At 49.4% G+C, this 25,830-nt stretch overlaps 1 protein-coding gene across 2 annotated transcripts in view; it reads right to left on the bottom strand.

Annotated features, from left to right (window-relative positions):
- Positions 1–9,587: 9,587 nt before the first annotated feature.
- Positions 9,588–25,830, bottom strand: part of necab2 (N-terminal EF-hand calcium binding protein 2) — a 218,017-nt gene continuing 201,774 nt past the window's right edge. For both annotated transcript variants that reach the window (XM_038807149.1, XM_038807148.1), the window contains 4 exons: positions 17,516–17,628; positions 14,616–14,693; positions 12,956–13,047; positions 9,588–11,893 (listed from right to left, as the gene is read on the bottom strand). In XM_038807149.1, the coding sequence (XP_038663077.1) occupies positions 11,865–11,893; positions 12,956–13,047; positions 14,616–14,693; positions 17,516–17,628 (312 nt within the window). In that variant the 3' untranslated portion in view covers positions 9,588–11,864. The remainder of the gene's footprint in view (positions 11,894–12,955; positions 13,048–14,615; positions 14,694–17,515; positions 17,629–25,830) is intronic.

Below are 25,830 nucleotides of genomic sequence, written 5' to 3'. Positions count from 1 at the left end.
CAGGCTAGGACCCTTCCTAGCCGCGATGCACCCTCCATAGTACTTCCGTAAGTCAGCTGGTTTACGCTGACCCGGCTGCCCCTGCCACAATCCGACTCCTCCCGGCATGGGGGACATCCCCCCCCTTACCACCCCTCCTTGACCCCGCTCCAGCGCGGGAAAGGGAGCCATTGCTGACCACGCCCCTTCCTCCCACCCTCCTCCCTCCTCTGCCCCGCGCGCGGGAAACCAGAGGAAAGCCCGCGCTTTCGCCCTGCCACTCCCCACCCCTCCATCTTCAGTTCCACCCCCGTCCCCGATCCCACACCGATAAAAAAAAAACCCCACAAGAAACACATACCCCCGGCACTCCCCCCCCACCCCGCCCCCCCCAACATAACATTATAAATAACAGAAAAAAGAAAAAAAAACTGGTAGAGAGAAAAAAAGGATCCAAAAATACAGCCAAGTGAAAATCCAACCAAAAGAAAGCCACGTGCCCAGCTTAAAGTACCAGAGCGGCAACGACCGCCAAGTATCCCCTGGTTCTAGTTCGAGTCCAGCTTTTCTTCCTGGACAAAGGCCCACGCCTCCTCCGGGGACTCGAAATAGTGGTGCTGGTCCTTATAGGTCACCCACAAGCGCGCTGGCTGCAGCATCCCGAATCTGATTCTCTTGGCATGCAGCACCGCCTTCGTCCGGTTGAACCGGGCCCGCCGCTTTGCCACCTCCGCACTCCAGTCCTGGTAGATCCTCACCGTCGAGTTCTCCCATTTGCTGCTCCTCTCTCTCTTGGCCCACCTCAGCACCCTCTCCCGGTCACTGAATCGCTGGAACCGAACCAGCACCGCCCTCGGGGGTTCGTTTGCTCTTGGCTTCCTGGCCATTACTCTGTAGGCCTCCTCCAGTTCCAGGGGCGAAGGGACGGCCCCCGCCCCCATCAGTGAGCCCAGCATTTCTGCCACATACCTCGGGAGGTCCGACCCCTCCAGCCCTTCTGCCAGGCCCAGGATCCTCAGGTTTTTCCGCCTCATGCGGGTATCCATCTCCTCCAGTCGGTTTTGCCATTTCAGGTGGAGTGCCTCGTGCACCTCCACCTTTCCCACGAGGACCGTGGCCTCCTCCTCCCTCACAGCCATCTCCTGCTGCAGCTCCCGAATTGACGCCTCTTGGGTCGCCTGGGCTCCCATCAGCCTGGTGGTCGTCGCGTTCATCGACTCCAGCAGCTCCACTTTCAGCTCCGTGAAGAAGCGCAGGAGAACGGCCTGCTGCTCCTCCGCCCATTTCCTCCAGTCCTCGGGTGCGCCGCCGGTCGCCATTTTGGGTTTCTTCCCCCACTTTTTTCGGGGAGCTGCTGCCGCTTTTTTTTCTGCCCCACTTCGGGTGACGACCATAAGTTTTGCAGGGTTCTCCTCTGGGAACCTTCCCCCACCGGGAATCGTCGTTCCAGCGCCGTTAGGGGCCCTCCAATTGACCCGAAAACACCTTCCTCGCAGGAGCAGCCAAACGTGCGACTTAGCTGGTCATAGCCGCAACCGGAAGTCTTCTCCCTTCCCTTCTGAGCAACAGGGACAGACTCTGTGCCAGAGACCTGTGCCCTATTGCTTACCCCTGGTAAGTCGTCCCCCGCAACAGTATCCAAAACGGTATACTTGTTATAGAGGGGAACGACCACAGGGGATCCCTGCACTGCCTGCCGGTTCCCTCTCCCTCCCCTGACGGTAACCCATCTACCTTCTTCTTTTACCTGAGGTGTGACTACCTCCCTATAACTCCTGTCTAAACTTTTCTCTTAGTACTCATCAGGACAATTCACAAGATTATCAATAGTAAAGCAAACAGCACTTGATGAGAAGAGAGTGCTGATTAGTTGGCAAATTAATCCTGATTGGTAGAGGTTTTGCCACGGTGAATGCAGCAGGGAACAATTGACTGGCAAGCTATTGTTCAAATCAAACAAGGTAATTCGACTCTGATTGGTCAAGGCACTGCTATGGGGAACGAACCTTGTTGGTTCTGGAAGATTCTACTGCAGAAAACACTCAAGAAAACACATTCAAGAAATTCATTGCATTTCTGACACATGCCAGCCTGTTTATCCCAATCTGGTGAAAGTTAAATTCTCCCATTAATATCATTGCATTTAATACATGCTTATCTAATCTTTGCATTTATACAATCTACACAGCTACTGCCAGGCGAACTATAAACTACTCTCACTGCAGTTTTAAATCCCTTCCTCTTCCTTATCAAAGTGATATTATCCTGGATTTCTCTGACCCCGGTACTTCCATTATCTTTCCTGTAGATACCATAACCGGGTGGATTTAGTTTCCAGTCCTGAGCAGCTGGTAACCATGTCTCAGGAATGGCTGTCCCCTAAACTTCTGTTTAGTTCAAAAAGACGAATCACACAAATCTAAACCTTCTGTCTGCAAAAGACAGGCCCTGTATGAACAAATGTGGCTTTTAGCATGTGTGCTGTGTTCTCCATGGCAACGTCTCGACCAATCAAATTCCACATGACAACCAATCAGCACTCTTTTCTCATGCAGTATAAATTGTTGTTCCCTTTACTGTTGGTTATCTTGTCACCTGCCCTGATGAGTGCAAGATGAAAAGCTTCAACAGCATGTCTCTTTTTTCAGCAATACATAAGTATTTAACTAAATAGCTATTTATCATTTACTGTTATTTATTTGTATTATTTTGGTGAGTATTGTCCCTGACTCAATATTTGTTTCTTCGGAATATCTGGCATGTCAACCACTTGCTTCAGTGTAAACACCGATATCAAGTAATTATTCAGCCTGTCCACCATTTCCCTATTTCCATTGACATCGCTGTTATCAGTGTGCACATTGTTCCTACTGACCCTTGTCTTCATAACATGATCAGAAGAATCTTTTGTGTTGATTTTTCTGTCCGTTGCAAGTTTCTTTTCACGCTTCCTCCTTATGATAGCTCTTATTAATTGTTGTATCACCCGTTATATCATTCCCATTCACCATGATCTGTAGTATTTTTTGACTTTTGTTCCACTTTTTCTGATTAAGTGTTATCGCTTACCTCATTAGTTGATCATGGACTGTCTTTGTTGCTAAGTAGAGCTTTGTCCCTGTACTGGTCTCTGTACAGTTGAACACCTCACATCAATCTTCTCTCAATTTACTCATTTAAAAGATTGACCCAGTTTATTGTGGACAGTCTGTTTCATCACCAAATTTAGATTCCTAATAGCTGTTTTGTATTTCTACTTTTCACTACTATGTTGAACACTGTCTTATCATGATTCTATTAGATAAATGTTCACAAACCCTATAGCTAACCCCAGATCATTTTTTAAACTAAATTTCATAAAGCATTTTGGTTCTGGAAGATTCCACTGCAGAAAACTCTCAAGAAAATACACTCAAGAAATTCACTGCATTTCTGACAAATGGCAGCCTATTTATTCCAATCTGGATGAAAGCTATTTCAATGGGGTGATCCTTGCCACTGGGGTGTATGGATTGGGGAGAACCCCTCCTTGGGCAACAGTTTCTTGATCAGGAGGTCATCCATCCCCAGCTTCCCCAATCTGAGCCTAGCATTCACAAGGAGGCATCCCTGAGTGGCCTGCAGCCCCTCCAAACCCACATCAGTGCACACCAGCCCGCCCTCTCAAACCAATCCCCCCAGCTCTCCCCCTCACCCCACCATCACATCACCTGCCCCTTCACCCATCCACACACCAGCACACCCCCTCACACCAACTCCACCCAAACTCGCTCTCTCACCCCTTCCACACACCAGCCCACCCCTCACACCAACTCCACCCAAACTCGCTCTCTCACCCCTTCCACACACCAGCCCACCCCTCACACCAACTCCACCCAAACTCGCCCTCTCACCCCATCCACAGACCATCTGCCCCCTCACACCAACCCCACCCGAACTCGCCCTCTCACCCCATCCACACACCAGCCCGCCCCCTCACACCAATCCCAATCCAGCCCGCCTCCTCACACCAAATTCACACCAGCCCACCCCTTCACCCACATCAGCTCCCCCCTCACCCCACTCCCGCATCAGCTTGCCCCCTTACCCCAATCCCACATCATCCGGCTGCCACACCCCACCCCACTCCCACATCAGCTCGCCTCCTCACCCCACTCCCACATCATCCGGCTGCCACACCCCACCCCACTCCCACATCAGCCCCCCCTCACCCCACTCCCACATCATCCAGCCGCCACACCCCACCCCACTCCCACATCAGCTCGCCTCCTCACCCCACTCCCACATCATCCAGCCGCCTTACCCCACCCCCGTATAAGATTGCCCCCTTGCCCCAACCGCACACCAGCCCGCCCCTCAACTCAAACCATCACACCCACACCCCACACCCACACCAGCACCCTCACATCATCCACCCCTCAACCTACTCTCACACCAGCTCGCTCTTTCAGCCCATCCCCACACCATCCCACTCCTCACCCTATCCTCACACCATCCCATGCCTCAGCCCATTCCCACATCATCCTGGCCCTCGCTCCACCCCACACTATCCCACCCCTCATCCCATTCCCAACCATCTTCTCCCTCACCCCACTCCCACACCATCCCACCCCTCGCACTACGTCACACCAGCTGGTGGAATACCAGTGCAGACATTTTAAGCCTTAAGTGAGCATTAACTGACCTCAATTAGCCTCCAGGTGGGAAGGCCATCCTCCAGCCCCCTTTCCTGACATTTTGTTTTCATAAATATTTTTATTGAATTATCCAATATAAACAGTAACTTACATATTAAGAAAGAAATACACATATTATATGTTATATAAATACAGCATCAAAAAAAGTGATTAATGAACACAAAGGATCAAGAAACCCTGATATCTAAACCTTATAACTCAATCCCCCTAACTCTCGAACGTGTCCGGGTATTTATAGAATGAAATTAACTTCGCCATCGACCTCCTAATGGTATACTTAATCTTTCCCAGAATCTAAGAAAGATATAATGTCTTCACTCATGTGGATGCTTTGGGTGGCGAGGGAGACCTTCAGTTGAGCAGTATTCTCCTGACAATGAAGGAGGCGAAACCAAGAACGTCCGCTTTCATTCCTCAATGAAATGACTGGAAATCTGAGACTCAAAATATTGCTACCAGTGGGCAAGATTCTAGGGCTACCTTCCTAGGGGACTGGTTTAGCTCAGTTGGTACACAACTGGTTCATGATACAGAGCAAGACCAGCAGCGTGGGTTGAATTCCCGTAACAGTTGAAGTTATTTATGAAGGCTCCGCCTTCTGAACCTTTCCCCTTGCCTGAGGTGCGGTAATCCTTAGGTTAAATCACCGCCAGTCCGCTCTCCTCCTCAAAGCGGAAAGCCTATGGTCATCTGAAGGACGGGTAAGGGATCCTCAAGCTCACTTGGGCAGCACGGTAGTATAGTGGTTAGCACAATAACTTCACAGCTCCAGGGTCCCAGGTTCGATTCCTGGCTTGGGTCACTGTCTGTGTGGAGTCGGCACGTTCTCCCCTTGTGTGCGTGGGTTTCCTCCGGGTGCTCCGGTTTCCTCCCACAGTCCGGGTGCTCCGGTTTCCTCCCACAGTCCAGGTTAGGTGAAGTGACCATGCTAAATTGTCCTTAGTGTCCAAAATTGCCCTTAGTGTTGGGTGGGGTTACTGGGTTATGGGGATGGGGTGGAGGTTTGGGCTTGGGCTTAGAGACCAGGGCATCCTTTCATAATGGTGGCCCGATCACTGAGCCGGTCTGGCCAGTGGGTTCAGCTCCCCAGTCTTGGTAAATATTCTAAGTGCGGGATTTACCGACCAATCCGCCGCACGCTTTTCGGCAGTGGAGGCGGCCCGCCATGTAGATTTAACAAGACGCCATTGTCAACGAGGTTTCCAGATTTCCTGGTGACTGCACCCCTCGTCGCCAGGAAATCCATCCCATTGTGGACGGGATCACTTTTAACAAATCTGCACATTAAAGCGAGACAGGTAATCTCACTTTAAAGTGCAGACTTCCGAGTTACCCGAGGCGAGGGATCTATCTCCTTCGCCTGGGAGACCTCAGGTGAGTGCGGTTCAGAAATGGGTACCAGACAAAACAGCACTCATGGGGGTCTCCCAGGGGTTTGGAGGCCCCCAGATGCATGCCACCGGAGCAGGGTGGTACCCTGCCACTGCTGGTGTTAGTCTGGCACTGCCAAAGTGCCCAGGTTGCACTGCCAGCTGGTGTGGGCACTGTCAGGCTATCAGGCTGGTGGTGCCAAGTTGGCATTTTCTGCGTGCTGGTGATTGGGTCAGAGGTGCCCTGTGCAGGTACTGGGGGCAGGATTCTGGGGGGGGGGGGGGGTTGTTGCGGGGACCCTCCCATTGTGCTTTGGGGCTGGGGGGAGGTCAGGGGCCTCGGAGATCGGGACGCCATTTAAAAATGGCACCCGGAGCACCTCAGTAAAGAAAAGAGGCCTATGTGCGGGTTCGTCTGCAGGTTCCCCACTGAGGCCCCTTATCTAACGCAAAGGCATCATGGCATTTTATAACCATGTGTTTCTCGGCACTGCGAGTGCCCGGAAACATGCAGCTAAACTCACTTGTTATGGGACTTTGTTCTCATTTCGTTAAATTACGCCCTAACTGTGGTTAGATAGGGGTGAGGAAATTGCCAACAGTCTCAGGACACCCCAACAAGTCCAACCACCCAGCTTCTCGAGGAAAACATGGGAGTCACTGTATGCATAGCAAGATCCCACAAACAGCAATGAAATAATAAGATAATCTGCATTCTTAGCAAAGTTTCTTGAAGGATAAATGTTGGCTAGAACAGCAAAAAGAAATGGCGTACCAGATTGGCTGATGAGCCACAGTCAGTCTCTGTACTGTGACTTGAATGCACAACCTTCCGACACAGAGGTCAGAGAATGGGGTAAAGGTTTGATTTCACGAGCACAGCAATGATAGCAATCAGAATGAAGGAGTCAGGAGAAGCAATTGGGTTTAATGTGTGTTTTATTCAGATAACTTCATGTACATAATAATGTATAATAATGAATTCAACACAGTCAGTAATGTAGCACAGGTTACCATATCCATCCTGTGTTAACAGTGAAAATCAATTCAGTTTCTAAATCTAGATCTTAACAGCTGTGAGTTGCTATTCTAATTTTCTAACAAAAGTGAAACATTAGCAGCTGAACATTGGAGAGATTGGAGCTACGGAACTAAATGATGCACAAACTCAGCTAAATGAACACAATGAAGTAGCAGGCTGCCTGACAGTTGCCAAGTGGGAACACTTAAACCAACTAAAACATCCATTTCCCCCACACACCTTTCACCCAACACTCCCCCACATACCCCTCCCCTACACTGGTCCCCCACACCCCGACCCACACAAAACCCTACCACATCACCCATACCCCTCCCCTACCCCCACATCACTCCCCCACCCTATCATGCACACCCGCCTCCCCAACACCATCACTCATCCCCCACCCCCATCACCATACACCTCCCCCACAGTGGTCACCACACCACTCCCCACACCACACCCCCACCCCAAAACCCACATCCCATCCCCAATACCATCACCCGTTCCCTACCCCATTAACCATACCCCTCCGCCACACCACTCCCTCACCCCAAGCCCTTCCCCACTCCATCACTCGCACCAACCCCATCACCCATACCCCTCCCTCACACCACACCCTGCACCCCAAAGCCCACATCCCCTCCCCAATACCGTCACCCATTCCCCACCCCACTAACCATACCCCTCCACCACACCACTCCCTCACCCCAAGCCCTTCCCCACTCCATCACGGCACCCACCCCATCACCCCTGCCCCTCCCTCATCCCCATCCTTCCCTCACCCCCGTTACCAACTTCCACACACCCTGCCGCCCACAACCCTCCCCAACCCCCTCCCCAAACCCTATCTGCCACATCCCTCCTCCACACCACTCCCCCACCACCACACCACCCCATCCCATTAGCCACACCCCTCCCTAACCCCAGCACCCATCATCCCTATCCCTCCCCCCATGCCTTTGCACACTCCTGTCCCAGACCCTTCCACCCCATCTTCGTCCCAAACCCTTCCACAACACCGCTGATGCACAACCCTCACTCACAGCCTTCCCCCACGCCCTTTCCACATCCCCTCCTCCACAGCCTCTCCTACACCCTTCCTCCACAGCCTTCCCCACACCTATTCCACATCCCCGCTCCTACACCTTCCTCTCACACCCTCGTGCCAGACCCTCCCCCACACCGCTTTTACCCACAACCCTCACCTCCACCCCCTTTCCCTACCTTTCTCCACATCCAAAGAACAAAGAAAAGTACAGCACAGGTACAGGTCCTTCGGCCGTCCAAGCCTGCGCCGATCATGCTGCCCCTCGAACCTAAAATCTTCCTGGGTCCGTATCCCTCTATTCCCATCCTATTCACGTATTTGTCAAGATGCCCCTTAAATGTCACTATCGACCCTGCTTCCACCACCTCCCCCGGCAACGAGTTCCAGGCACCCACTACCCTCTGTGTAAAAACCTTACCTCGCACATCTCCTCTAAACCTTGCCCCTCGCACCTTAAACCTATGCCCCCTAGTCATTGACCCCTCAACCCTGGGAAAACGTCTCTGACTATCCACTCTGTCCATGCCCCTCATAATTTTGTAGACCTCTATCAGGTCGCCCCTCAACCTCCGTCGTTCCAGTGAGAACAAACCGAGTTTATTCAACATAGCTAATGCCAGGCAGCATCCTGGTAAATCTCTTCTGCATCCTCTCCAAAGCCTCCACATCCTTCTGGTAATGTGGTGATCCCTATCCATACCCTCATCGCAGACCTTTCCATCACACCACTCACCCACACCTCCCCAACCCCCTCCTCCACATCTTTTATGCATGCTCCCACATGCCCTTCCCCCACACCCCTGTCCCAGACCTTCCCCATACCGCTTCCACACTCCCGTCACCCACACCCTTCACTACATCCCTTCCCCCACACCCCCATGCCAGATCCTTCTCCACACTGCTTCTCCACTCCCCTCACTCACAACCCTTACCGACGCTCGGCCCCCACGCACCCCTCTATCACACACCTCCCATAGCCCTCCCCCACATCCTCACCCTAGACTGTTCCCCATCCCCTCTCCGACACCTTCCCCCACATTCCTCCCCCACCCCAGACGATTTCCTCACAATCCTCCTCACAGCCCGCCCTACACCCTTCTGCCCACTACAGCTATCTCTCCACACATACCTAGCCCAAACCCTCCCCAGACCCTACCCCCCAAATCCCTTGCCCTGCAACCCCTTTCCCTACACCCCTCCCCCCATACACCACACCCTACATACCCCTTTCCCGCACTCTCCCAAGCCCTCCCTCACACCAAGACCCCCTTCACCCACAAATCCCTCCCCAACATCTCGGCCCCCTTCCCTCCACTCACCCCTCCACCCACACACCTCTCTCCCACTTCCCCCGCACACCCCTCCCCCACACACCATCCTACACACCCATCCCTCCCACACCCCTTCCCACACACACTCCCTCTCGCCCACATACCTCAACTTTGCACCCCCCCCCCCAGGCTTATCCCTTTCCCGCCCCACACCCCTCCCGAGAACAGAATCCGCTTAGACCAGGGGGCTGACACAAACTGTGGGGAGAAATTGCTTTTCCAAATGGAGTTAGGAGTACTACTGTGCAACTAAAGGGCAGAGAAGCCAACACGGCCCAAATCTGTGTTCTGATTGATGTGTGTAACTGTCACATGGCATATTGCTGAGCCCTCACCTCACACCAACACAATCAAGGTTAAACAATAGCCTAGCTGGGATTTGGGGACATGGTCATGTGACATATGTATTCTCTCCTCCTTTATCCAATTTCTTGTTCTCTCTACAGCCCAAGTGCTTTTGGCCGCATGTATGTTTATAGATTAGAGCGGAAGTGAGTGACAGTGATAGGGAAGGCAAATGGAGAGAGAAACTGGAGTGAGAGAGATACACTGGAGCGATATGAGGAGGAGGGATATGGTGGGAGTTATATGAGGGAAAGATACAGGGGAGTTAGAAATGGGCGCAGAGATACGAGTGGGAGGGATAGGAGAGAGGGATACAGGGGGAAAGATACCAGGGAGAGATGCACGGGGAGGGTTATAGGGGAGAGATACGGGGCAGAGCTACAGGAGAGATAGAGGGAGAGAGAAATAGGGGTGAGCTATATAGGAGTGAGATGGGGACAGATACAGGGGAGAAAAGTACATGGGGAGAGAGACAAGGGAAACAGAAATGGGGACAGAGTGGTGAGCAACATACAAAGTGAAGACACAGGGAGCAGGCATATTGGGAGAGATGAGGGAGGGAGATATATGGGGGACAGATATGGGGAGAGATATTGGGGTAGAAATATAAGGGGGGGCGGCACGGCGGTTAACACTGCTGTCTCAGGGCACCGAGATCCCAGGTTCGATCCCGACCCCGGGTCACTGTCCATGTGGAGTTTGCACATTCTCCCCATGTCTGTACGAGTCTCATCCCCACAACCCAAAGATGTACAGGGTAGGTGGATTGGCCACGCTAAATTGCCTCTTAATTGGAAAAAACAGAATTGGGTACTCTTAATTTATTAAAAGAGAGAAATAGGGGAGATGTATAGGCAGAGAGGAACGGGGGGGGGGGGGGGGGGGGCGATGGGGAGAGAGTTACAGGGTAAGAGATATGGGAGAGGAGATGTGGGGGGAGGGATAGAGGGGAGGAATCACAGGCAGAGATATGGGGTGAGGCCCGGGCGAGAGATAGAGCAGGAGAGATACGGGGAATACGGTGGGGGTGGGGCAGACTGATATGAAGAGAGACGTATAGGAGGGAGAGATATACAGAGGGAGGGATACAAGAGGGAGAAGTACTGGTAAGAGGTACTGGGGGGAGTACAGGGGGGAGATGAGTGAAAATTGGGTGTAGATCGGGAGATGATGGGTGGAGGAGATACAAAGCTGAGATGCAGGAGGGACACATGAATGGTAAATGTGGGATAAATAAAGTAGTAAATAAGGATGGGAACTAGAGAAGCAAGCTGCAGAAGCTTCTATTGAAGAAGCAAGTCTGCAGATGGAAATGTGCATTTTTTGTTGCTGATGAAGGAACCTTAGTTATGCGATTACATCTTTGTGTTAAAGGCTCAGAAATGAATCTGGCCGAATCAGGACATTAGCCGAACTGATTGCAAACAATCAATCCTTACCATCGACCTCTTTCTGTGAATCTGAATATTCTCCCAGCCAGTGTTGTTAGTATTAGAGGGAATGAAAGCAGGCGGGCGGAATGGCGGGCAAGGGGGGAGCAGTGGGTGGGTAGGGTGTGTAGAATGTTCCTTCTCACCATTCCAAGAAAGTGAAAGAATAATAGAGGAGGAAGAGTATGGAGTGCCTCCACCCCATCACACCACGCACCAAAGCCAGGTCAGCTCCAGCTATTCTGCAACCAGGCCATCTTCAGGCCCTAACTTGTTTGAGGTGAATAGGATTGAGAGGAATGTTGGTGGAGGGTCAGGTTTGTGTCAAGCTTTGGGGCCAAGTGGGTGATAATCTCCCAGCTCTCTGTTAAATAAAATAGGCTGTTGAATAAACTAGGATCTATCAGGCATTTCCACCCTTTCTTTGGTTCAAGTTTATCAGATTCTCGCAGCTTTACTATTCCAATTCTCCTTAATAATTAACGTGCTTAAAATAGTCAACAAATATTCCTGGAAGTAACTGATTACAAAATACGCAAAGGGTTTTCGTTTTGCGGATACTGGCTTCTTGTGAGGAAGGGGCACTGCTTGTCCAATCAAACTCCGAATATCCGTCTTTCTATCTCGCCCCAAAGCCTCCAAATTATTTCCCATCCAAAGTACACCAGGCAGCTTCAGGAAGAAAGAAAGGATATCAATCAAGCTGGTTGCACTCCGCAGACGGGACTTCAGATCAGAAATGCTACATCTCTATCAAGACCGGACCTATTGTGTCATTCATTTTTTAAAAATAAATTTAGAGTACCTAATTATTTTTTTCTCCAATTAAAGGGCAATTTTAGCGTGGCCAATCCACCTAACCTGCACACATCTTTAGGTTTTGGGGGTAAAACCCATGCAGACATGGGGAGAATGTGCAAACTCCAGATGGACAGTGACCTAGGGCCCGGATTTGAACCCGGGTCCTCAACGCCGCAGTCCCAGTGTTAACCATTGCGCCCTCTATTATGTCATTCATAAATATTACCGAACAGTGTTGACATCAGCTTAGCTCAATTGGCTGGATGGCTGGCTCGTAATGCAGAGTGAAGCCAACAGCACATGTTCTATTCCTGTACCGGCTGAAGTTAGTCATGAAGGCTCCACCTTCTCAACCTTGCCACTTGGCTGAGGTGTGTGATCCTCAGGTTAAATCACCACCAGTTAGCTTTGTCCCTTAAAGGGGAAAGCATGCTGTGGTCATTTGGAACAATGGTGACTTTACTATTTCCTTTATACAAATCAGAAACATTCCTGGGCTGCCCCATTGTCTATGTAAGTTAGACAACCTCTCAGACATTGTGAAAGGTGGTATCATTAGTTTTACTGACCCTGACCTCCATAATGAGAAAAGATCAACCAGGATTCTCACACAGTGTACACTGATGCTTCCTGCAAGTGGAGCATGTCTGCCTAGTTTCATGGTTTGCCTGCCTGCACTTATTAGGTGTAATCTACCAGCCATGTCATGCTCAAACAGGATGTGGCGATGCCGGCGTTGGACTGGGGTGAGCACAGTAAGAAGTCTTACAACACCAGGTTAAAGTCCAACAGGTTTGTTTCAAACACGAGCTTTCGGAGCGCAGCTCCTTCCTCAGGTTCACCCCCCCCCCCCCCCCCCCCCCCCCCCCCCCCCCCCCCCCCCCCCCAATATGACACATTTCTGCTCATGCCAAGAATGGAGTCTCCCCATACCTGGTATAAACAATGTGGAGACAGTCTCCGGCTGGGTCAGTGTGTCCACTTTAACATGTTGAAAAGCTTTAGATCTTGAACTTTGAAGGTGGCTGGAGGGAAGAAAGAACTGGGTGTGAGAACAAAAGAAGCCAGATACAAAACAGCTGCTTTAAAAAGAGCCCTCATGGAGTGGATAGAGACTTCAATTCAGTCAAACGAGCAGCATAGAAACTAATATAGTCAGCACTGGGAATGGTCAGCACTGGGAATGGTCAGCACTGGGAATGGTCAGCACTGAGAATGGTCAGCACTGGAATTGAACAGCACCAGGAATGGTCAGCACCAGGAATGGTCAACACTGGGGAATGGTCAACACTGGGGAATGGTCAACACTGGGGAATGGTCAACACTGGGGAATGGTCAACACTGGGGAATGGTCAGCACTGGAAATAGCCAGCACTAGAGATGGCCAGCATTGGAATTGAATAGCACCGGGGAATGGTCAGCACTGGAAATGAGCAGCACTGGAAATGTACAACACTGGGATATGGCCAGCACTGAGAGTCAACAGCAATGGGAATAGTCACCATTGGGAATGAACAGCACTGAGAATGAACAGCACTGGGGAATGGACAGCACTGAAGTGGTCAGCACTGAAAATGAACGGCACTGGGGAATGGACAACACTGGGGAATAATAAACATTGGGGACAGTCAATACTGGGAATGAACAGCACGGGAAATGAACAGTGCTGGTAATGAACAACACCAGGGAATGATCAGTATTGGAGAATAGTCAGTACTGGAAATGGACATCACTGGAAATGAATAGCACTGGGGCATGGTCAGCACTGGCAATGGTCGGCATTGGCAATGGTCGGCACTGGCAATGGTCGGCACTGGCAATGGTCGGCACTGGCAACGGTCAGCACTGGCAACGGTCAGCACTGGGAATGAATGATATTGGAAACAAACAGCACTGGAAGCAAACAGCACTGGAAACAAACAGCTCTGAGAACAAACAGCATTGGGAATGAATGGCGCTGGGAATGAATGGCACTGGAATGGTCACCACTGAGAACAAACAACATTGGGAATGAACCGAACTGGGAATTAACAGCACCAGGAATGAACAGCATTGGGAATGAACAAAACTGTCAGGTACAGGCAATGGTCATTATTGGGAATGATCTAGACAGGGAATGGTCTCGGGGAACAGTCAGTCCTGGGAATGGTCAGTACAGAGTACGGTATGAGTTTACTGCTATTAGTTAACATTCAGGCTATTCTGATGAATACTTTTTCTGCATAGTCTGTGCAGACATTTAGCATTCTGGTTTTTATTCCATAATGAGCCCATTATCACACAGGAGAGGTTGCGAATGGCAGTGTGATGTAGGACGTTGTGTGTGAGTGAGGAATCTCACTAACACCTGTCTGTGCTCCATGACTGTGAGAGTGTGATTGCTGAGAATGTACAGAGCAGTGGGTGTGTGTAGAGAGCTCGGTGTGTGGTTGGGCTGAGATACCCACGTTCCAAAAAAGCCTCCTCTTTCAACCAATATGAAACATGAATGAAGATGCAGAATATTTGGATGTCTTGAATCCATTTGGAAATCCATTCAGAATTTGTAGATCAGGAGGAGAAATTCCCAGAATGCGAGCGACATATCACTTACTTCTTCCATTGTTCCTCACTCTCCCAAAACTCATACACAACGAAGGTCAGTCCATCTGGTAATCTCACGGCTGTAACACTGAAGAGGAGGAGAAAGATTAGAGAACATAATATCCAAATATCCACCTCACACCATCAAACACCCTCCGATCAACACATAGAACTGCGAATGGTAGTCTTGGGAATGGTCAGGTTTCGGAATGGTCAGCGTTGGGAATGGTCAGCATTGAGAATGGTTAGTGTTGGGAATGGTCAGTGTTGGGAATGATCAGTTTGGGAATGATCAGTATTGGGAATGGGTTGTGTTGGGAATGGTCAGTATTGAGAATGGTCAGCGTTGTGAATGGTTAGTGTTGGGAATAGTCAGCATTGGGAATGGGTACTGTTAGGAATGGTCAGTGTTAGTAATGGTCAGTGTTAGTAATGGTCAGTGTTGGGAATGGTGAGTATTGGGAATCAGTATTGGGAATGGTTAATATTGGGAGTGGTCAGTACTTGGAACAGTGGGTGCATGGAATATTAAATATTAAGAATGGCCGGACTGGAAGTAGTCACTATTAGGAATAATCAATAAAGAGAATGGTGAGGGGATTTGAGTACATGAAGAAGGAAGTCTAGCTGCAGTTATAATAATAATAATCTTTATTGTCACAAGTGTCTTTATTGTCTTTATTGTGAGGGCAGCACGGTAGCATGGGAGGGCAGCACGGTAGCATGGTGGTTAGCATAAATGCTTCACAGCTCCAGGGTCCCAGGTTCGATTCCCGGCTGGGTCACTGTCTGTGCGGAGTCTGCATGTCCTCCCCGTGTGTGCGTGGGTTTCCTCCGGGTGCTCCGGTTTCCTCCCACAGTCCAAAGATGTGCGGGTTAGGTGGATTTGCTATGCTAAATTGCCCTTAGTGTCCTAAAAAATAAGGTTAATGGGAGGGGGGGTTGTTGGGTTACTGGTATAGGGTGGATACGTTGATTTGAGTAGGGTGATCATTGCTCGGCACAACATCGAGGGCCGAAGGGCCTGTTCTGTGCTGTACTGTTCTATGTTCTAAGTAGATTTACATTAACACTGCAATGAAGTTACTGTGAAAAGCCCCTAGTCGCCACATTCTGGCGCCTGTTCGGGTACGCTGAGGGAGAATTCAGAATGTCCAATTCACCTAACAAGCATGTCTTTCGGGATTTGTGGGAGGAAACCGGAGCACCCGGAGGAAACCCACGCAGACACGAGGAGAATGAGCAGACTCCACACAGACAGTGATCCAAGCCAGGAATCAAACCTGGGACCCTGGAGCTGTGAAGCAACAGTACTAATTACTATGCTATGTTGTTCAGAGCCTTGGTGAGACCGCACCTGGAGTATTATGCAGTGGTTTGGTCACCTCAGTAAGGAAGATTACACTCGCCAAAGATGGAGTGCAATGGAAGTTCACCAAACTGTTTCCTGGGATGAAGGATCATTTAATGAGGAGAGATAAAGGAGACTGGGTCTGGATTTTCTAGAGCTTTGAAGAATGAGAGGTGATCTTATTAAAACTTACAAAGTTCCTACAGGGCCGGACAGGATGGATGTGGGTCGGATGTTTCCCCTGCCCGGATAATCTTAAACCAGGAGACTTCTCAGAATAAGGGCCAGACCATTTAGGACCGAGATGAGAAGAAATTTCTTCACTCAGGGGTGTGGGTGAATTTTTGGAATTCTCCATCCTCGAGGGCTGTGTACGGTCTCAGACATTGAGCATGTTCAAGACAGAAATCGATAGATTTCTGGATACTAATGTCATCCAAGGATATGGGAATAGCAGCGAAAAGTGGCATTGAGGTTGATGGTCAGCCATGATCTAATCAAATGGAGCAGCAGGCTTGATGAGTCAAATAGCCTAATTCTCTTCCTCTGTTCTTGTGGGCCGTACTGGAGCAGTGAATATTGAATATGGTCAATACAGGGAATAGTCCACATGTCTTCTAACTGGGAGTGTGAGATTCTTCAGGGTGTTGGACAGCTCGAACTAAGAGAGGCAGACAACTTGTTGAATAATTTGGTCCAATGATTTACGTATCTCCCTGAAATTTGTCTTCTAATTGAGTTCCCGCTGATATCGCGCCCAATGCTTGTTAGGTGAATTGGACATTCTGAATTCTCCCTCAGTGTACCCGAACAGGCACCAGAATGTGGCGACTAGGGGCTTTTCACAGTAACTTCATTGCAGTGTTAATGTCAGCCTACTTGTGACAATAAAGATTATTATTATTATAACTGCAGCAAGACTTCCTTCTTCATGTACTCAAATCCCCTCGCCATTCTCTTTACTGATTATTCCTAATAGTGACTACTTCCAGTCCGGCCATTCTTAATATTTAATATTCCATGCACCCACTGTTCCAAGTACTGACCACTCCCAATATTAACCATTCCCAATACTGATTCCCAATACTCACCATTCCCAACACTGACCATTACTAACACTGACCATTACTAACACTGACCAGTCCCAACACTTACCATTCCTAACAGTAACCATTCCCAATGCTGACCATTCCCAACACTAACCATTCACAACGCTGACCATTCCCAATGCTTAGTGTAAGTGATCGAGCCAGGAGAGAAAGTGCTCATGGTTGTGAAACATCAGAGCAAGGCCCAAACTAGCAACCTTCCAGCAGGAGTTGATAGGTGGTGTTCGAAAGCATGAGCTCTCGACAGGTGAGGCCCTAGGTGAAGGACAGAATCTGTGACTATCGGTATCCTGAATGGGCAACTGGTTCACCTCAAGTGAACAGCAGCTCCTCTCACACAAAATCAAACCGACTTCCCACAGTCCCTTCGGTTTACCTCACATCTTCCTTCTGCTGCTCGGGAAAGAGTCAACACTTCAACATGGATAAGCCGTAAATATTTGGACTCACTGGAAGCAGTCTTGTTGTACTGACACATCCTTCAGATATTGCTTCACGGAGCAGCCAAACTCTCCCAGCTGCTTCTGTCCGACGGTCATGTGTTGACGGACAAGGAAAAGATGCTGGAGAGAAAGAGCAGAAAAGTGGACCAAGGATGAGCCGGGGCTTTCGGCATTGATGGAACAAGACGGGCAAGAGGGAAGGAATAGGAGGGATGTTAGGGGGGTCAGCATGGAGGAGAAGAGCACCACCCAACTAAGGATTCGTGACACAGACATTGATGGGAAACAGAGAACCTAGTGGCGTTTTGAAACGGCAACAATCTCTCACGCAACGTCAGCAAAACTAAAGAGTTGGTCATTGACTTCAGGAAGCAAAGTATCATACACATCCTTGTCTGCATTATTGGTGCCGAGGTGGAGATGGTTGACAGCTTCAAATTCGTAGGTGTGCACATCACCAACAATCTGTCCTGGCCCACCCACATCGATGCTATGACCAAGAAAACAGAACATTTCCTATACTTCCTCAGGAAACTATGGAAATTCAGCATGTTCACATTGATTAGAATCATCATAGAATCATTAAATTTATAGTGTCGAAGGAGGCCATGCGGAGTGCACCAGCCCCTGGAAAGAGCACCCGACTTAAGCCCATGCCTCCACCCTATCCCCGCAACCCCACCTAACCTTTTTTGGACACTGAGGGCAACTTAGCATGGCCAATCCACCTAACCTGTATTTCTTTGGACTGTGGGAGGAAACCGGAGCACCTGGAGGAAACCCACGCAGGCACGGGGAAAATGTGCAGACTTCAAACATTGACCCAGTGGGGAATCGAACCTGGGACCTGGAGCTGTAAACAACAGTGCTAACCACTGTGCTACCGTGCTGCTCCGATTCTTATCAATTTTTACAGATGCACCACAGGAAGCATTCTTTATAGCAGCATCACAGCCTGGAATGGCAACTGCCCATCCCAACACCACAAGAAACACAGCCCAGTCCATCACACAAAACACCGACCATCCTTTGACTCTGCCTGCATCTCTCGCTGTCTTGGGAAAGTGGGCAGCATAATCAAAGACCCCTCCCACTGGGTTATTCTCTCTTCCAACTTCTTCCATCGGGCAGGAGATACAGTAGTCTGAGAACACGCACAAATAGGTTCAAAAACAGCTTCTTCCTCATTGTTACCAGACTCCTAAATGACCCTCTTATGGACTGAACTGATCGTTTCACACGTCTTCTCTACTGAGTAATACATTTTGTATGCCTGTACTTACATATTTACATTACGTATTTATGCTTGTCCTATGTTTTTTCATGTATGAAACCATCTGGCTGGACTGTACACAGAACAATTCCTCATTGTAACTCTGTACACATAACAATAAATCAAATTCAATTTAATTGCAGAACAGGTGATAGGATAGTTCCCACCCCTGTCACCCAGTTGTCAATTCACTGAAGATTTGATTGGAACCCTCAGAACCCTCAGTAACCATTCAGCAGTGAAACTCTTCTCCTTCCTTTGAATTTTCTTACAGGTCTCAGTTGAGAACTTTCTGCCCGTTGCCCTCCCCCTCTTTGATGTTTGATGGACTGTTTTGTGGAGTTTTAATCCAGCACAAAAGCAAAATACTAAAGACGTTGGAAATCATAAATAAAAGCAGAACGTGCTGGAAATGTTCAGTAGGCCTGGCAGCCTGCAGAGAGAGAGAAAGAGACTTAACATTTCACATTGTTGACCTTTCATCAGAACTTGGAAAAATTAGAAATGTAATAGGTTTTCAGCAATTTAATAGAAGGATAGGCAAAAAGAACAAAAGGAAAACCAGTGATAGGGTGAAAGACAGGAGAGAGTAAATGTCAAACAGATGGACATTGCAAGGCTAAAGGGAATGGCAATGAGTTAAGTAATGAATCAAAATGATGTGTTGAAAGTATTCTAATCCAGAAAGTCAGCTGATGAAGGGTAGAACTGGAGCCAATCTTGACACATTTTTGTTTTAATTTACGGAGCTACACAATACAAACATACAGTTCCTAGCCCTACCACAGTTTTAGTCACTACTATTTATAGGTCAAGTGAATCTTCAATTTATGTTCACCACCTGCATACAATTAAACTAAATTAATATAGAATTAACAGATCCCCTCCTTGCTGTTGAATTAAAAATGAGTTAGTGTGTGCAATCAAAATCTCAAAACAAATTAAATCCATATTCTGACAAAACATTTTATTGCGAGACATCCCTTCTCATGGATCCCAAAGAGGGTCTTTGTACACATGCTTCTTTCTGAAAAATGATCAGTTGATGTCTTGGATCTGTCCATTTAAATTTAGTGATTTCCTTCCTTTCCAGCATTTGTTTAAAGCGCCAGCAATCTTGAAATTCTGTCGTCTTTTCTCACTCTCACCATTCAGACAGATAATATGATCTCATGATGAATTATTATCTAAAAATATTACATGGATCTACTATCTTCAGTGCAACCCTTGTACAGAATCGCACTTAAACCATTTGATAAATACAATCCTATATCCACTGCCTACCCAAGAGCCAGTGTTTCAGCACCCAGATTAATTTTAACAACCTTTTTCATGCTTTTAGCTTCCGAAGATGAAGCACAATGGGCAGGATTCTCTGACCCCGGGCCGGGTCGGAGGGATCTGCCGGTCGGGGGGGGGCAATTTACGCGACACTAGTCCGCCGATTCTCTGGTGACCGGAAAATCTGTGCCATTAGCGTTGGCGCGGGATTCTCCATGCGGGATGGCCCGAGTGGCCACTGAGATAGGCCGAGTCCCACCGGCGCCATTCACATGTGGTCCTACCCGGCGGGACCTCGGCCTCCATCCTGTGGGGGGGGGGGGGGGGGGGCAGCATGATGGGGGGGAAGTGGGGTCCGACCCGGGAGGGGGCCTCCACCGTGGCCTGGCCCACGATCGGGGCCTACCAATTGGCGGGCCAGCTTCTCCTTCTGGGGGCCACTTTTACTCTGCGCCGGGCCCCTGCAGGTCCACACCATGTTGCGTTGGGGCCAGGTCGGAGAAAGCAACTAGTGCGCATGCACGAGTTCGCGCTGGTCACAGCATGTGTGAGTTAGTGCAGACCGCAGCACGCATGCGCAGACTCGCGATGCCCGTTTGATGCCGGTATCAGCAGCTGGAGTTGCGTGAGTCGCTCCAGTGCTGTGCTGGCCCTCTGTAGGGTGCAGAATCGCTGATCCTGGGGACCTGTTGATGCTGTTGTAAAACGCGATGATCCTGCCCAATATTTTCCATTTTCGGCCATAATGTTATGAAACCAGCTATTCTGGAATACCTCTGCAAAGATGAGCAGTGATGTATTGCTACAATAATGAGTTTCATCTTCTTCAGGGCATATGAGGATGGAAACATAAGCATGTAGTTCGCCAGATTGATATGAGACATGGTTGAGAGAGGGGCAGAACTGGCAGCTCAGTATTCCAGGATACAAAATCTTCAGGCGAGATAGAGAAGGAAGTGAAAGAGGATGAAGTTTACTTGAATTTCAGCAAAGCCGTTGACAAGGTCCCACATGGGAGACTTATAAAGGCAGGAAATGCACATAGGATACAGGGTAACTTGAAAAGGTCGATTCAAAAGTCATCCTCATTCTCCACATAGTGTGGGAGACAGAGGGTGATGACAGATGGCTGCTTTAGTGGCGAGAAGCCAGTGTCCAGTGGCGTACCACAGGGATCTGTGCTGGGTCCCTTACTGTTTGTCATTTATATAAACAACAAAGATAGCTATGTGGGGTGTAAGATCAGAAGGTTTGCGAATGGCACAAAGATTAGCCGGGTGGTTAACAGTGAGGCTGAGTGTCTTGGGTTACAGGAAGATATAATCACAGAATCGCAGAATAATACAGTCTGCACCAACGCATGAAAGACACCTGTCCTGCCTACCTAATCCTATTTGCCAGCATTTGGCCCATAGCCTTGAATGTTATGCGTGTCAAGTGCTCATCCAGGTACTTCTTAAAGCATGTGAGGCAACCCGCCTGCACTACCCTCCCAAGAAGTGCGTTCCAGACCGTCACCACCCTCTGGGTAAAAATGTTTTTCCTCAAGTCCCCCCTCCTGCCTCTCACCTTGAACTTGTGTCCCCTTGTAACTGACTCTTCATCTAAGGGGAACAGGAGCACTGGCAATAATTTACAATTCCTCCCTTGCCATAGGGGATGAGTCGGAGGACTGGAGGCTAGCCAATGTGGTTCCTGGCCACTGCACCTTTAATCGTTCCTAAGCCATCCTGAAAGACTCCAGGGAACTTTGCCAAAACCCCTTCTGGGCTGGTTTAGCTCACTCAGCTAAATCGCTGGCTTTTCAAGCAGACCAAGCAGGCCAGCAGCATGGTTCGATTCCCGTACCAGCCTCCCCGGACAGGCGCCGGAATGTGGCGACTGGGGGCTTTTCACAGTAACTTCATTGAAGCCTATTCGTGACAATAAGCGATTTTCATTTTTCATTTCATTTGGGTACGTCTGACTGTCTGCCAGTCCAGTTTTGGATGTCGCAACCAGTCACAGCCCAGCAAATTGGCCTGCCCCCGCAAACCACTACCAGCGGCAGACTTGGCAATTGTTGTCCATACGCCACCTGGACTATAGCATTGCCCTTAATGGCCAACAGCTCCACAGTATATGTGGCCAGCCGGGCATCGGTGGCATGGAGAGCCAGCGTTCGGAGGCCGGACTGGATTTTGCCAAATGTACAGTTGCTGACTACGGAGATCGTCGCACTGGTGTCACCTGGATTGGGGCCACCCTTGGTGCAGTCATGCAGTGCAGCTGGTCATAGGATTGGATTTGTTGATTGTCACATGTACCGAGGTACAGTGAAAAGTATTTTTCTGTGAGCAGCTCAACAGATCTTTAAGTACACGAAAAGAAAAGGAAATAAAAGAAAATACATAATAGGGCAACACAAGCTACACAATGTAAATACATAAACAGCGGCAATGGGGGAAGCATACAGCGGCGTGGTGAGTTTTTTAAAAAATATTTTTATTCTCCTTTTTCATGTTTTCTCCAAAATTTATACCCAACAATAAACAATAATCAGTAACGAATGTAATGTCTATCCCCATATCAATACCAACGATCTCATCCTCCCACCAAACCCCAGACATTAGCCCGCATGTTAACATAAACAAATGACAAAAAGGAATCAGGAATCACCCATAGTCACCATTAACACATACAGTCCCTCTCCCCCCAACCATCCCAGTGCCCCCCCCCCCCCCCCGACCCCAGTGTTCAATGTGATCCAATTTTTGAAAGTGCATAATGAATAATGCCCATGAATTGTAGACTCCCTCCATCCTTCCCCTCAGTGGATCGGCGCAGGCTGGGAGGGCCGAAGGGCCTGTTCCTGTGCTGTAATTTTCTTTGTTCTTTGTTCAGTTCAAATTTGACCTTTTCAAGTGTCAAGAATTCCACAGGTCCCCCTGCCATGCCAGGGCACAGGGTGGACAGGTTGACCTCCACCCTAACAGGATCAGGAGTGTGGTGTTAATGAGGTCAATCCTGAAGAGGGTCGTTTAGAAGTCTGATAACAGTGGGGAAGAAACTGTTTTTGAGTCTGTTCGTGGGTGTTCTCAGACTTTTGTATCTCCTGCCCGAAGGAAGAAGTTGAAAGAGTGAGTAAAATGGGTGGGAGGGGTCTTTGATTATGCTGCCCGCTTTCCACAGGCAACGGGAGGTATTGATTGAGTGAATGGATGGGAGGCAGGTTTGTGTGATGGACTGGGCTGTGTTCACGACTCTCTGAAGTTTCTTATGGTCTTGGGCCGAGCAGTTGTCATACCAGGCTGTGATGCAGCCCGATAGGATGCTTTCTATGGTGCTCTGTAAAAGTTGGTAAGAGTTAACGTGGACATTCCTTAGTTTCCTGAGGAAGTTGTGCTGTTGTGCTTTCTTGGTGGTAGTGCCGACGTGGGTGGACCAGGACAGATGTTTGGAGAGTGTAACCCTGGGAATTTGAAACTGCTAACCATCTCCACCTCGGCCCCTTTGATGCTGACAGGGGTGTGTACAGTACTTTGCTTCCTGAAGTCAATAACCAGCTCTTTAGTTTTGCTGGCATTGAGGGACAGATTGTTGTTGCTGCACGACTCCACTAGGTTCTCTATCTCCCTCCTGTATTCTGACCCGTCATTATTCGAGATCCAGCCCACTATGGTCGTATCATCAGCAAACTTGTAGGTGGAGTTGGAACCAAATTTTGCCACACAGTCGTGTGTGTACAGGGAGTAGAGTAGGGGGCTAAGTACGCAGCCTTGCTTGGCCCCGGTATTGAAGACTATTGTGGAGAAGGTGTTGTTGTTTATTCTTACTGATTGTGGTCTGTTGGTCAGAAAGTCGAGGATACAGTTGCAGAGTGAGGAGCCAAGTCCTAGGTTTTGGAGCTTTGATCTGAACTTGGCTGAGATTATGGTGTTGAAGGCAGAGCTGTAGTCAATAAATAGGAGTCTGATGTAGGAGTACTTGTTGTCGAGATGCTCTTGGGATGAGTGTAGGGCCAGGGAGGTGGCATCTGTTGTGGACCGGTTGCGGGATGTGCGAATTGCAGTGGATCAAGGCATTCTGAGAGTATGGAGGTGAAGCGCTTCATGGAACAACCTCTTGAAGCACTTCATTACGACTGAAGTCAGGGCCACCAGACGGTAGTCATTGAGGTACGTTGCTTGGTTCTTCTTTGGCACCAGTATGATGATGGGCTTCTTGAAGCAGGTGGGGACCTCCTGGAGTAGGGACTGGTTAAAGATATCTGCAAACACATCTGCCCGCTGGTCCGCGCAGGCTCTGAGTGCACGACCAGGGATCCCGTCTGGACCAGTCGCCTTCCGAGGGTTCACTTTCAGGAAGGCCGATCTGGCTTTGGAAGCTGTGAAGGTGGGTATGGGTGTGTTATGGGCTGCTGGGGCACTCGACAGCGGATCGTTGGTCTCCTGTTCGAACCGAGCACAGAATGCATTGCGTTCATCAGGGAGGGGAGCGCTGTTGCTGGAGATATTGCACGGCTTCGATTTGTCGCCCGTTATGCTGTTTAGGCCTTGCCACAACTGCTGAGAGTCTGTATCGCTAGTCTGTGATTTTAGCTTGGACTAATATTCTGTCTTGCCATCTCGGATGGCTTTGCAGAGGTTGTACCTGGATTTCTTGTACAGGTCAGGGTCACCTGACTTGAACGCCTCAGACCTGTCCTTCAATAAGGAGTCAATCTCGAGATTGGTTTCTAGTCGGGGAACTTACGTACTGCTTTCATTGGCACGCAGTTGTTCACACATTTGCTGATGAAGTCTGTGAAGGTGGTGGCATACTCATTTAAATTGGTCGCTGCGTTCTTAAATATGGACGAGTCCACTGTCTCTAATCGGAGTCATCCAAATCCTCCACATAGTATGTCCGGTCAGGAGGGTCAGTGGGGGTTGGGGTCCTCGGTCCTGGCACCCCTTCGACTACCTCTGACCATCAGCTGCGTTACCCTGGTTGTAAGAGTCATCTCACCTGCCATCAGGCATTCTGTGGTGGCGCCCTCTGTGTCTGTGGCATGCACCCAACTTCCGGGGTCCCATTCCTCAGGACTTTGGTAAGCCGCCTGCTGCTCGTTCAGACATCCCAGACTAAGGATCGGCAAGCCTTGGAGCTCTTTCACCCACGGCTCCGCGTTCTTGTGGGAGTTGGCTATCTGTACTGCCTACAGCAAGGTTAGATGAGCTTTGATCAAATGTTTTCACTGATCTCCGTGTCGAGGATGCCGCAGGCAAATCGGTCTGTTCATATAGGGCACTCCCTGATGCCCCCGTGCTTGCAGGGCGATATGTATGCCATCGATCGTCCCCTGGACTTGGACATCCTGGCAAATTATGCAGCCTGGGTATCTTGGTGGAGCTGGTCCAGCTTCAAGGTGACACAGCTTGATGCCCGGGCTTACAGAGCATCCGTCACTTCCTAGATGCAGTTGCGGGCTGTAGATTGGGATGTGCCACACAGGACCCGGCTCTAGCTCTAGAATGACCCGGTGGCATTAAAGTCTATGGCTGCAGTGACATTCACAGCCAATGGGAGCAGGTGTCCTCCTCTTCCATGGGGTGCCATGTTCACGAGGACGTGGCACAGGTGCTGCACTATCTCTCTGCTGAGACACAGTCTCAAGTAGCCCGCTTGATTGGATTGTCATCCACCAGCTTAAACATTAATTCCCTCCACCACCGATGCAGAGTGGCAGCAGCCCGTACCATCTACAAGTTGAACTCACCAAGGCTCCTCTACGACATTTTCCAAAC

Source organism: Scyliorhinus canicula, chromosome 9, assembly GCF_902713615.1.
Source record: "Scyliorhinus canicula chromosome 9, sScyCan1.1, whole genome shotgun sequence".
In the NCBI taxonomy this organism is placed as follows: domain Eukaryota; kingdom Metazoa; phylum Chordata; class Chondrichthyes; order Carcharhiniformes; family Scyliorhinidae; genus Scyliorhinus; species Scyliorhinus canicula.
Note: the sequence above shows the minus strand (reverse complement) of the source record. Positions and strands in the feature narration are given on the sequence as shown.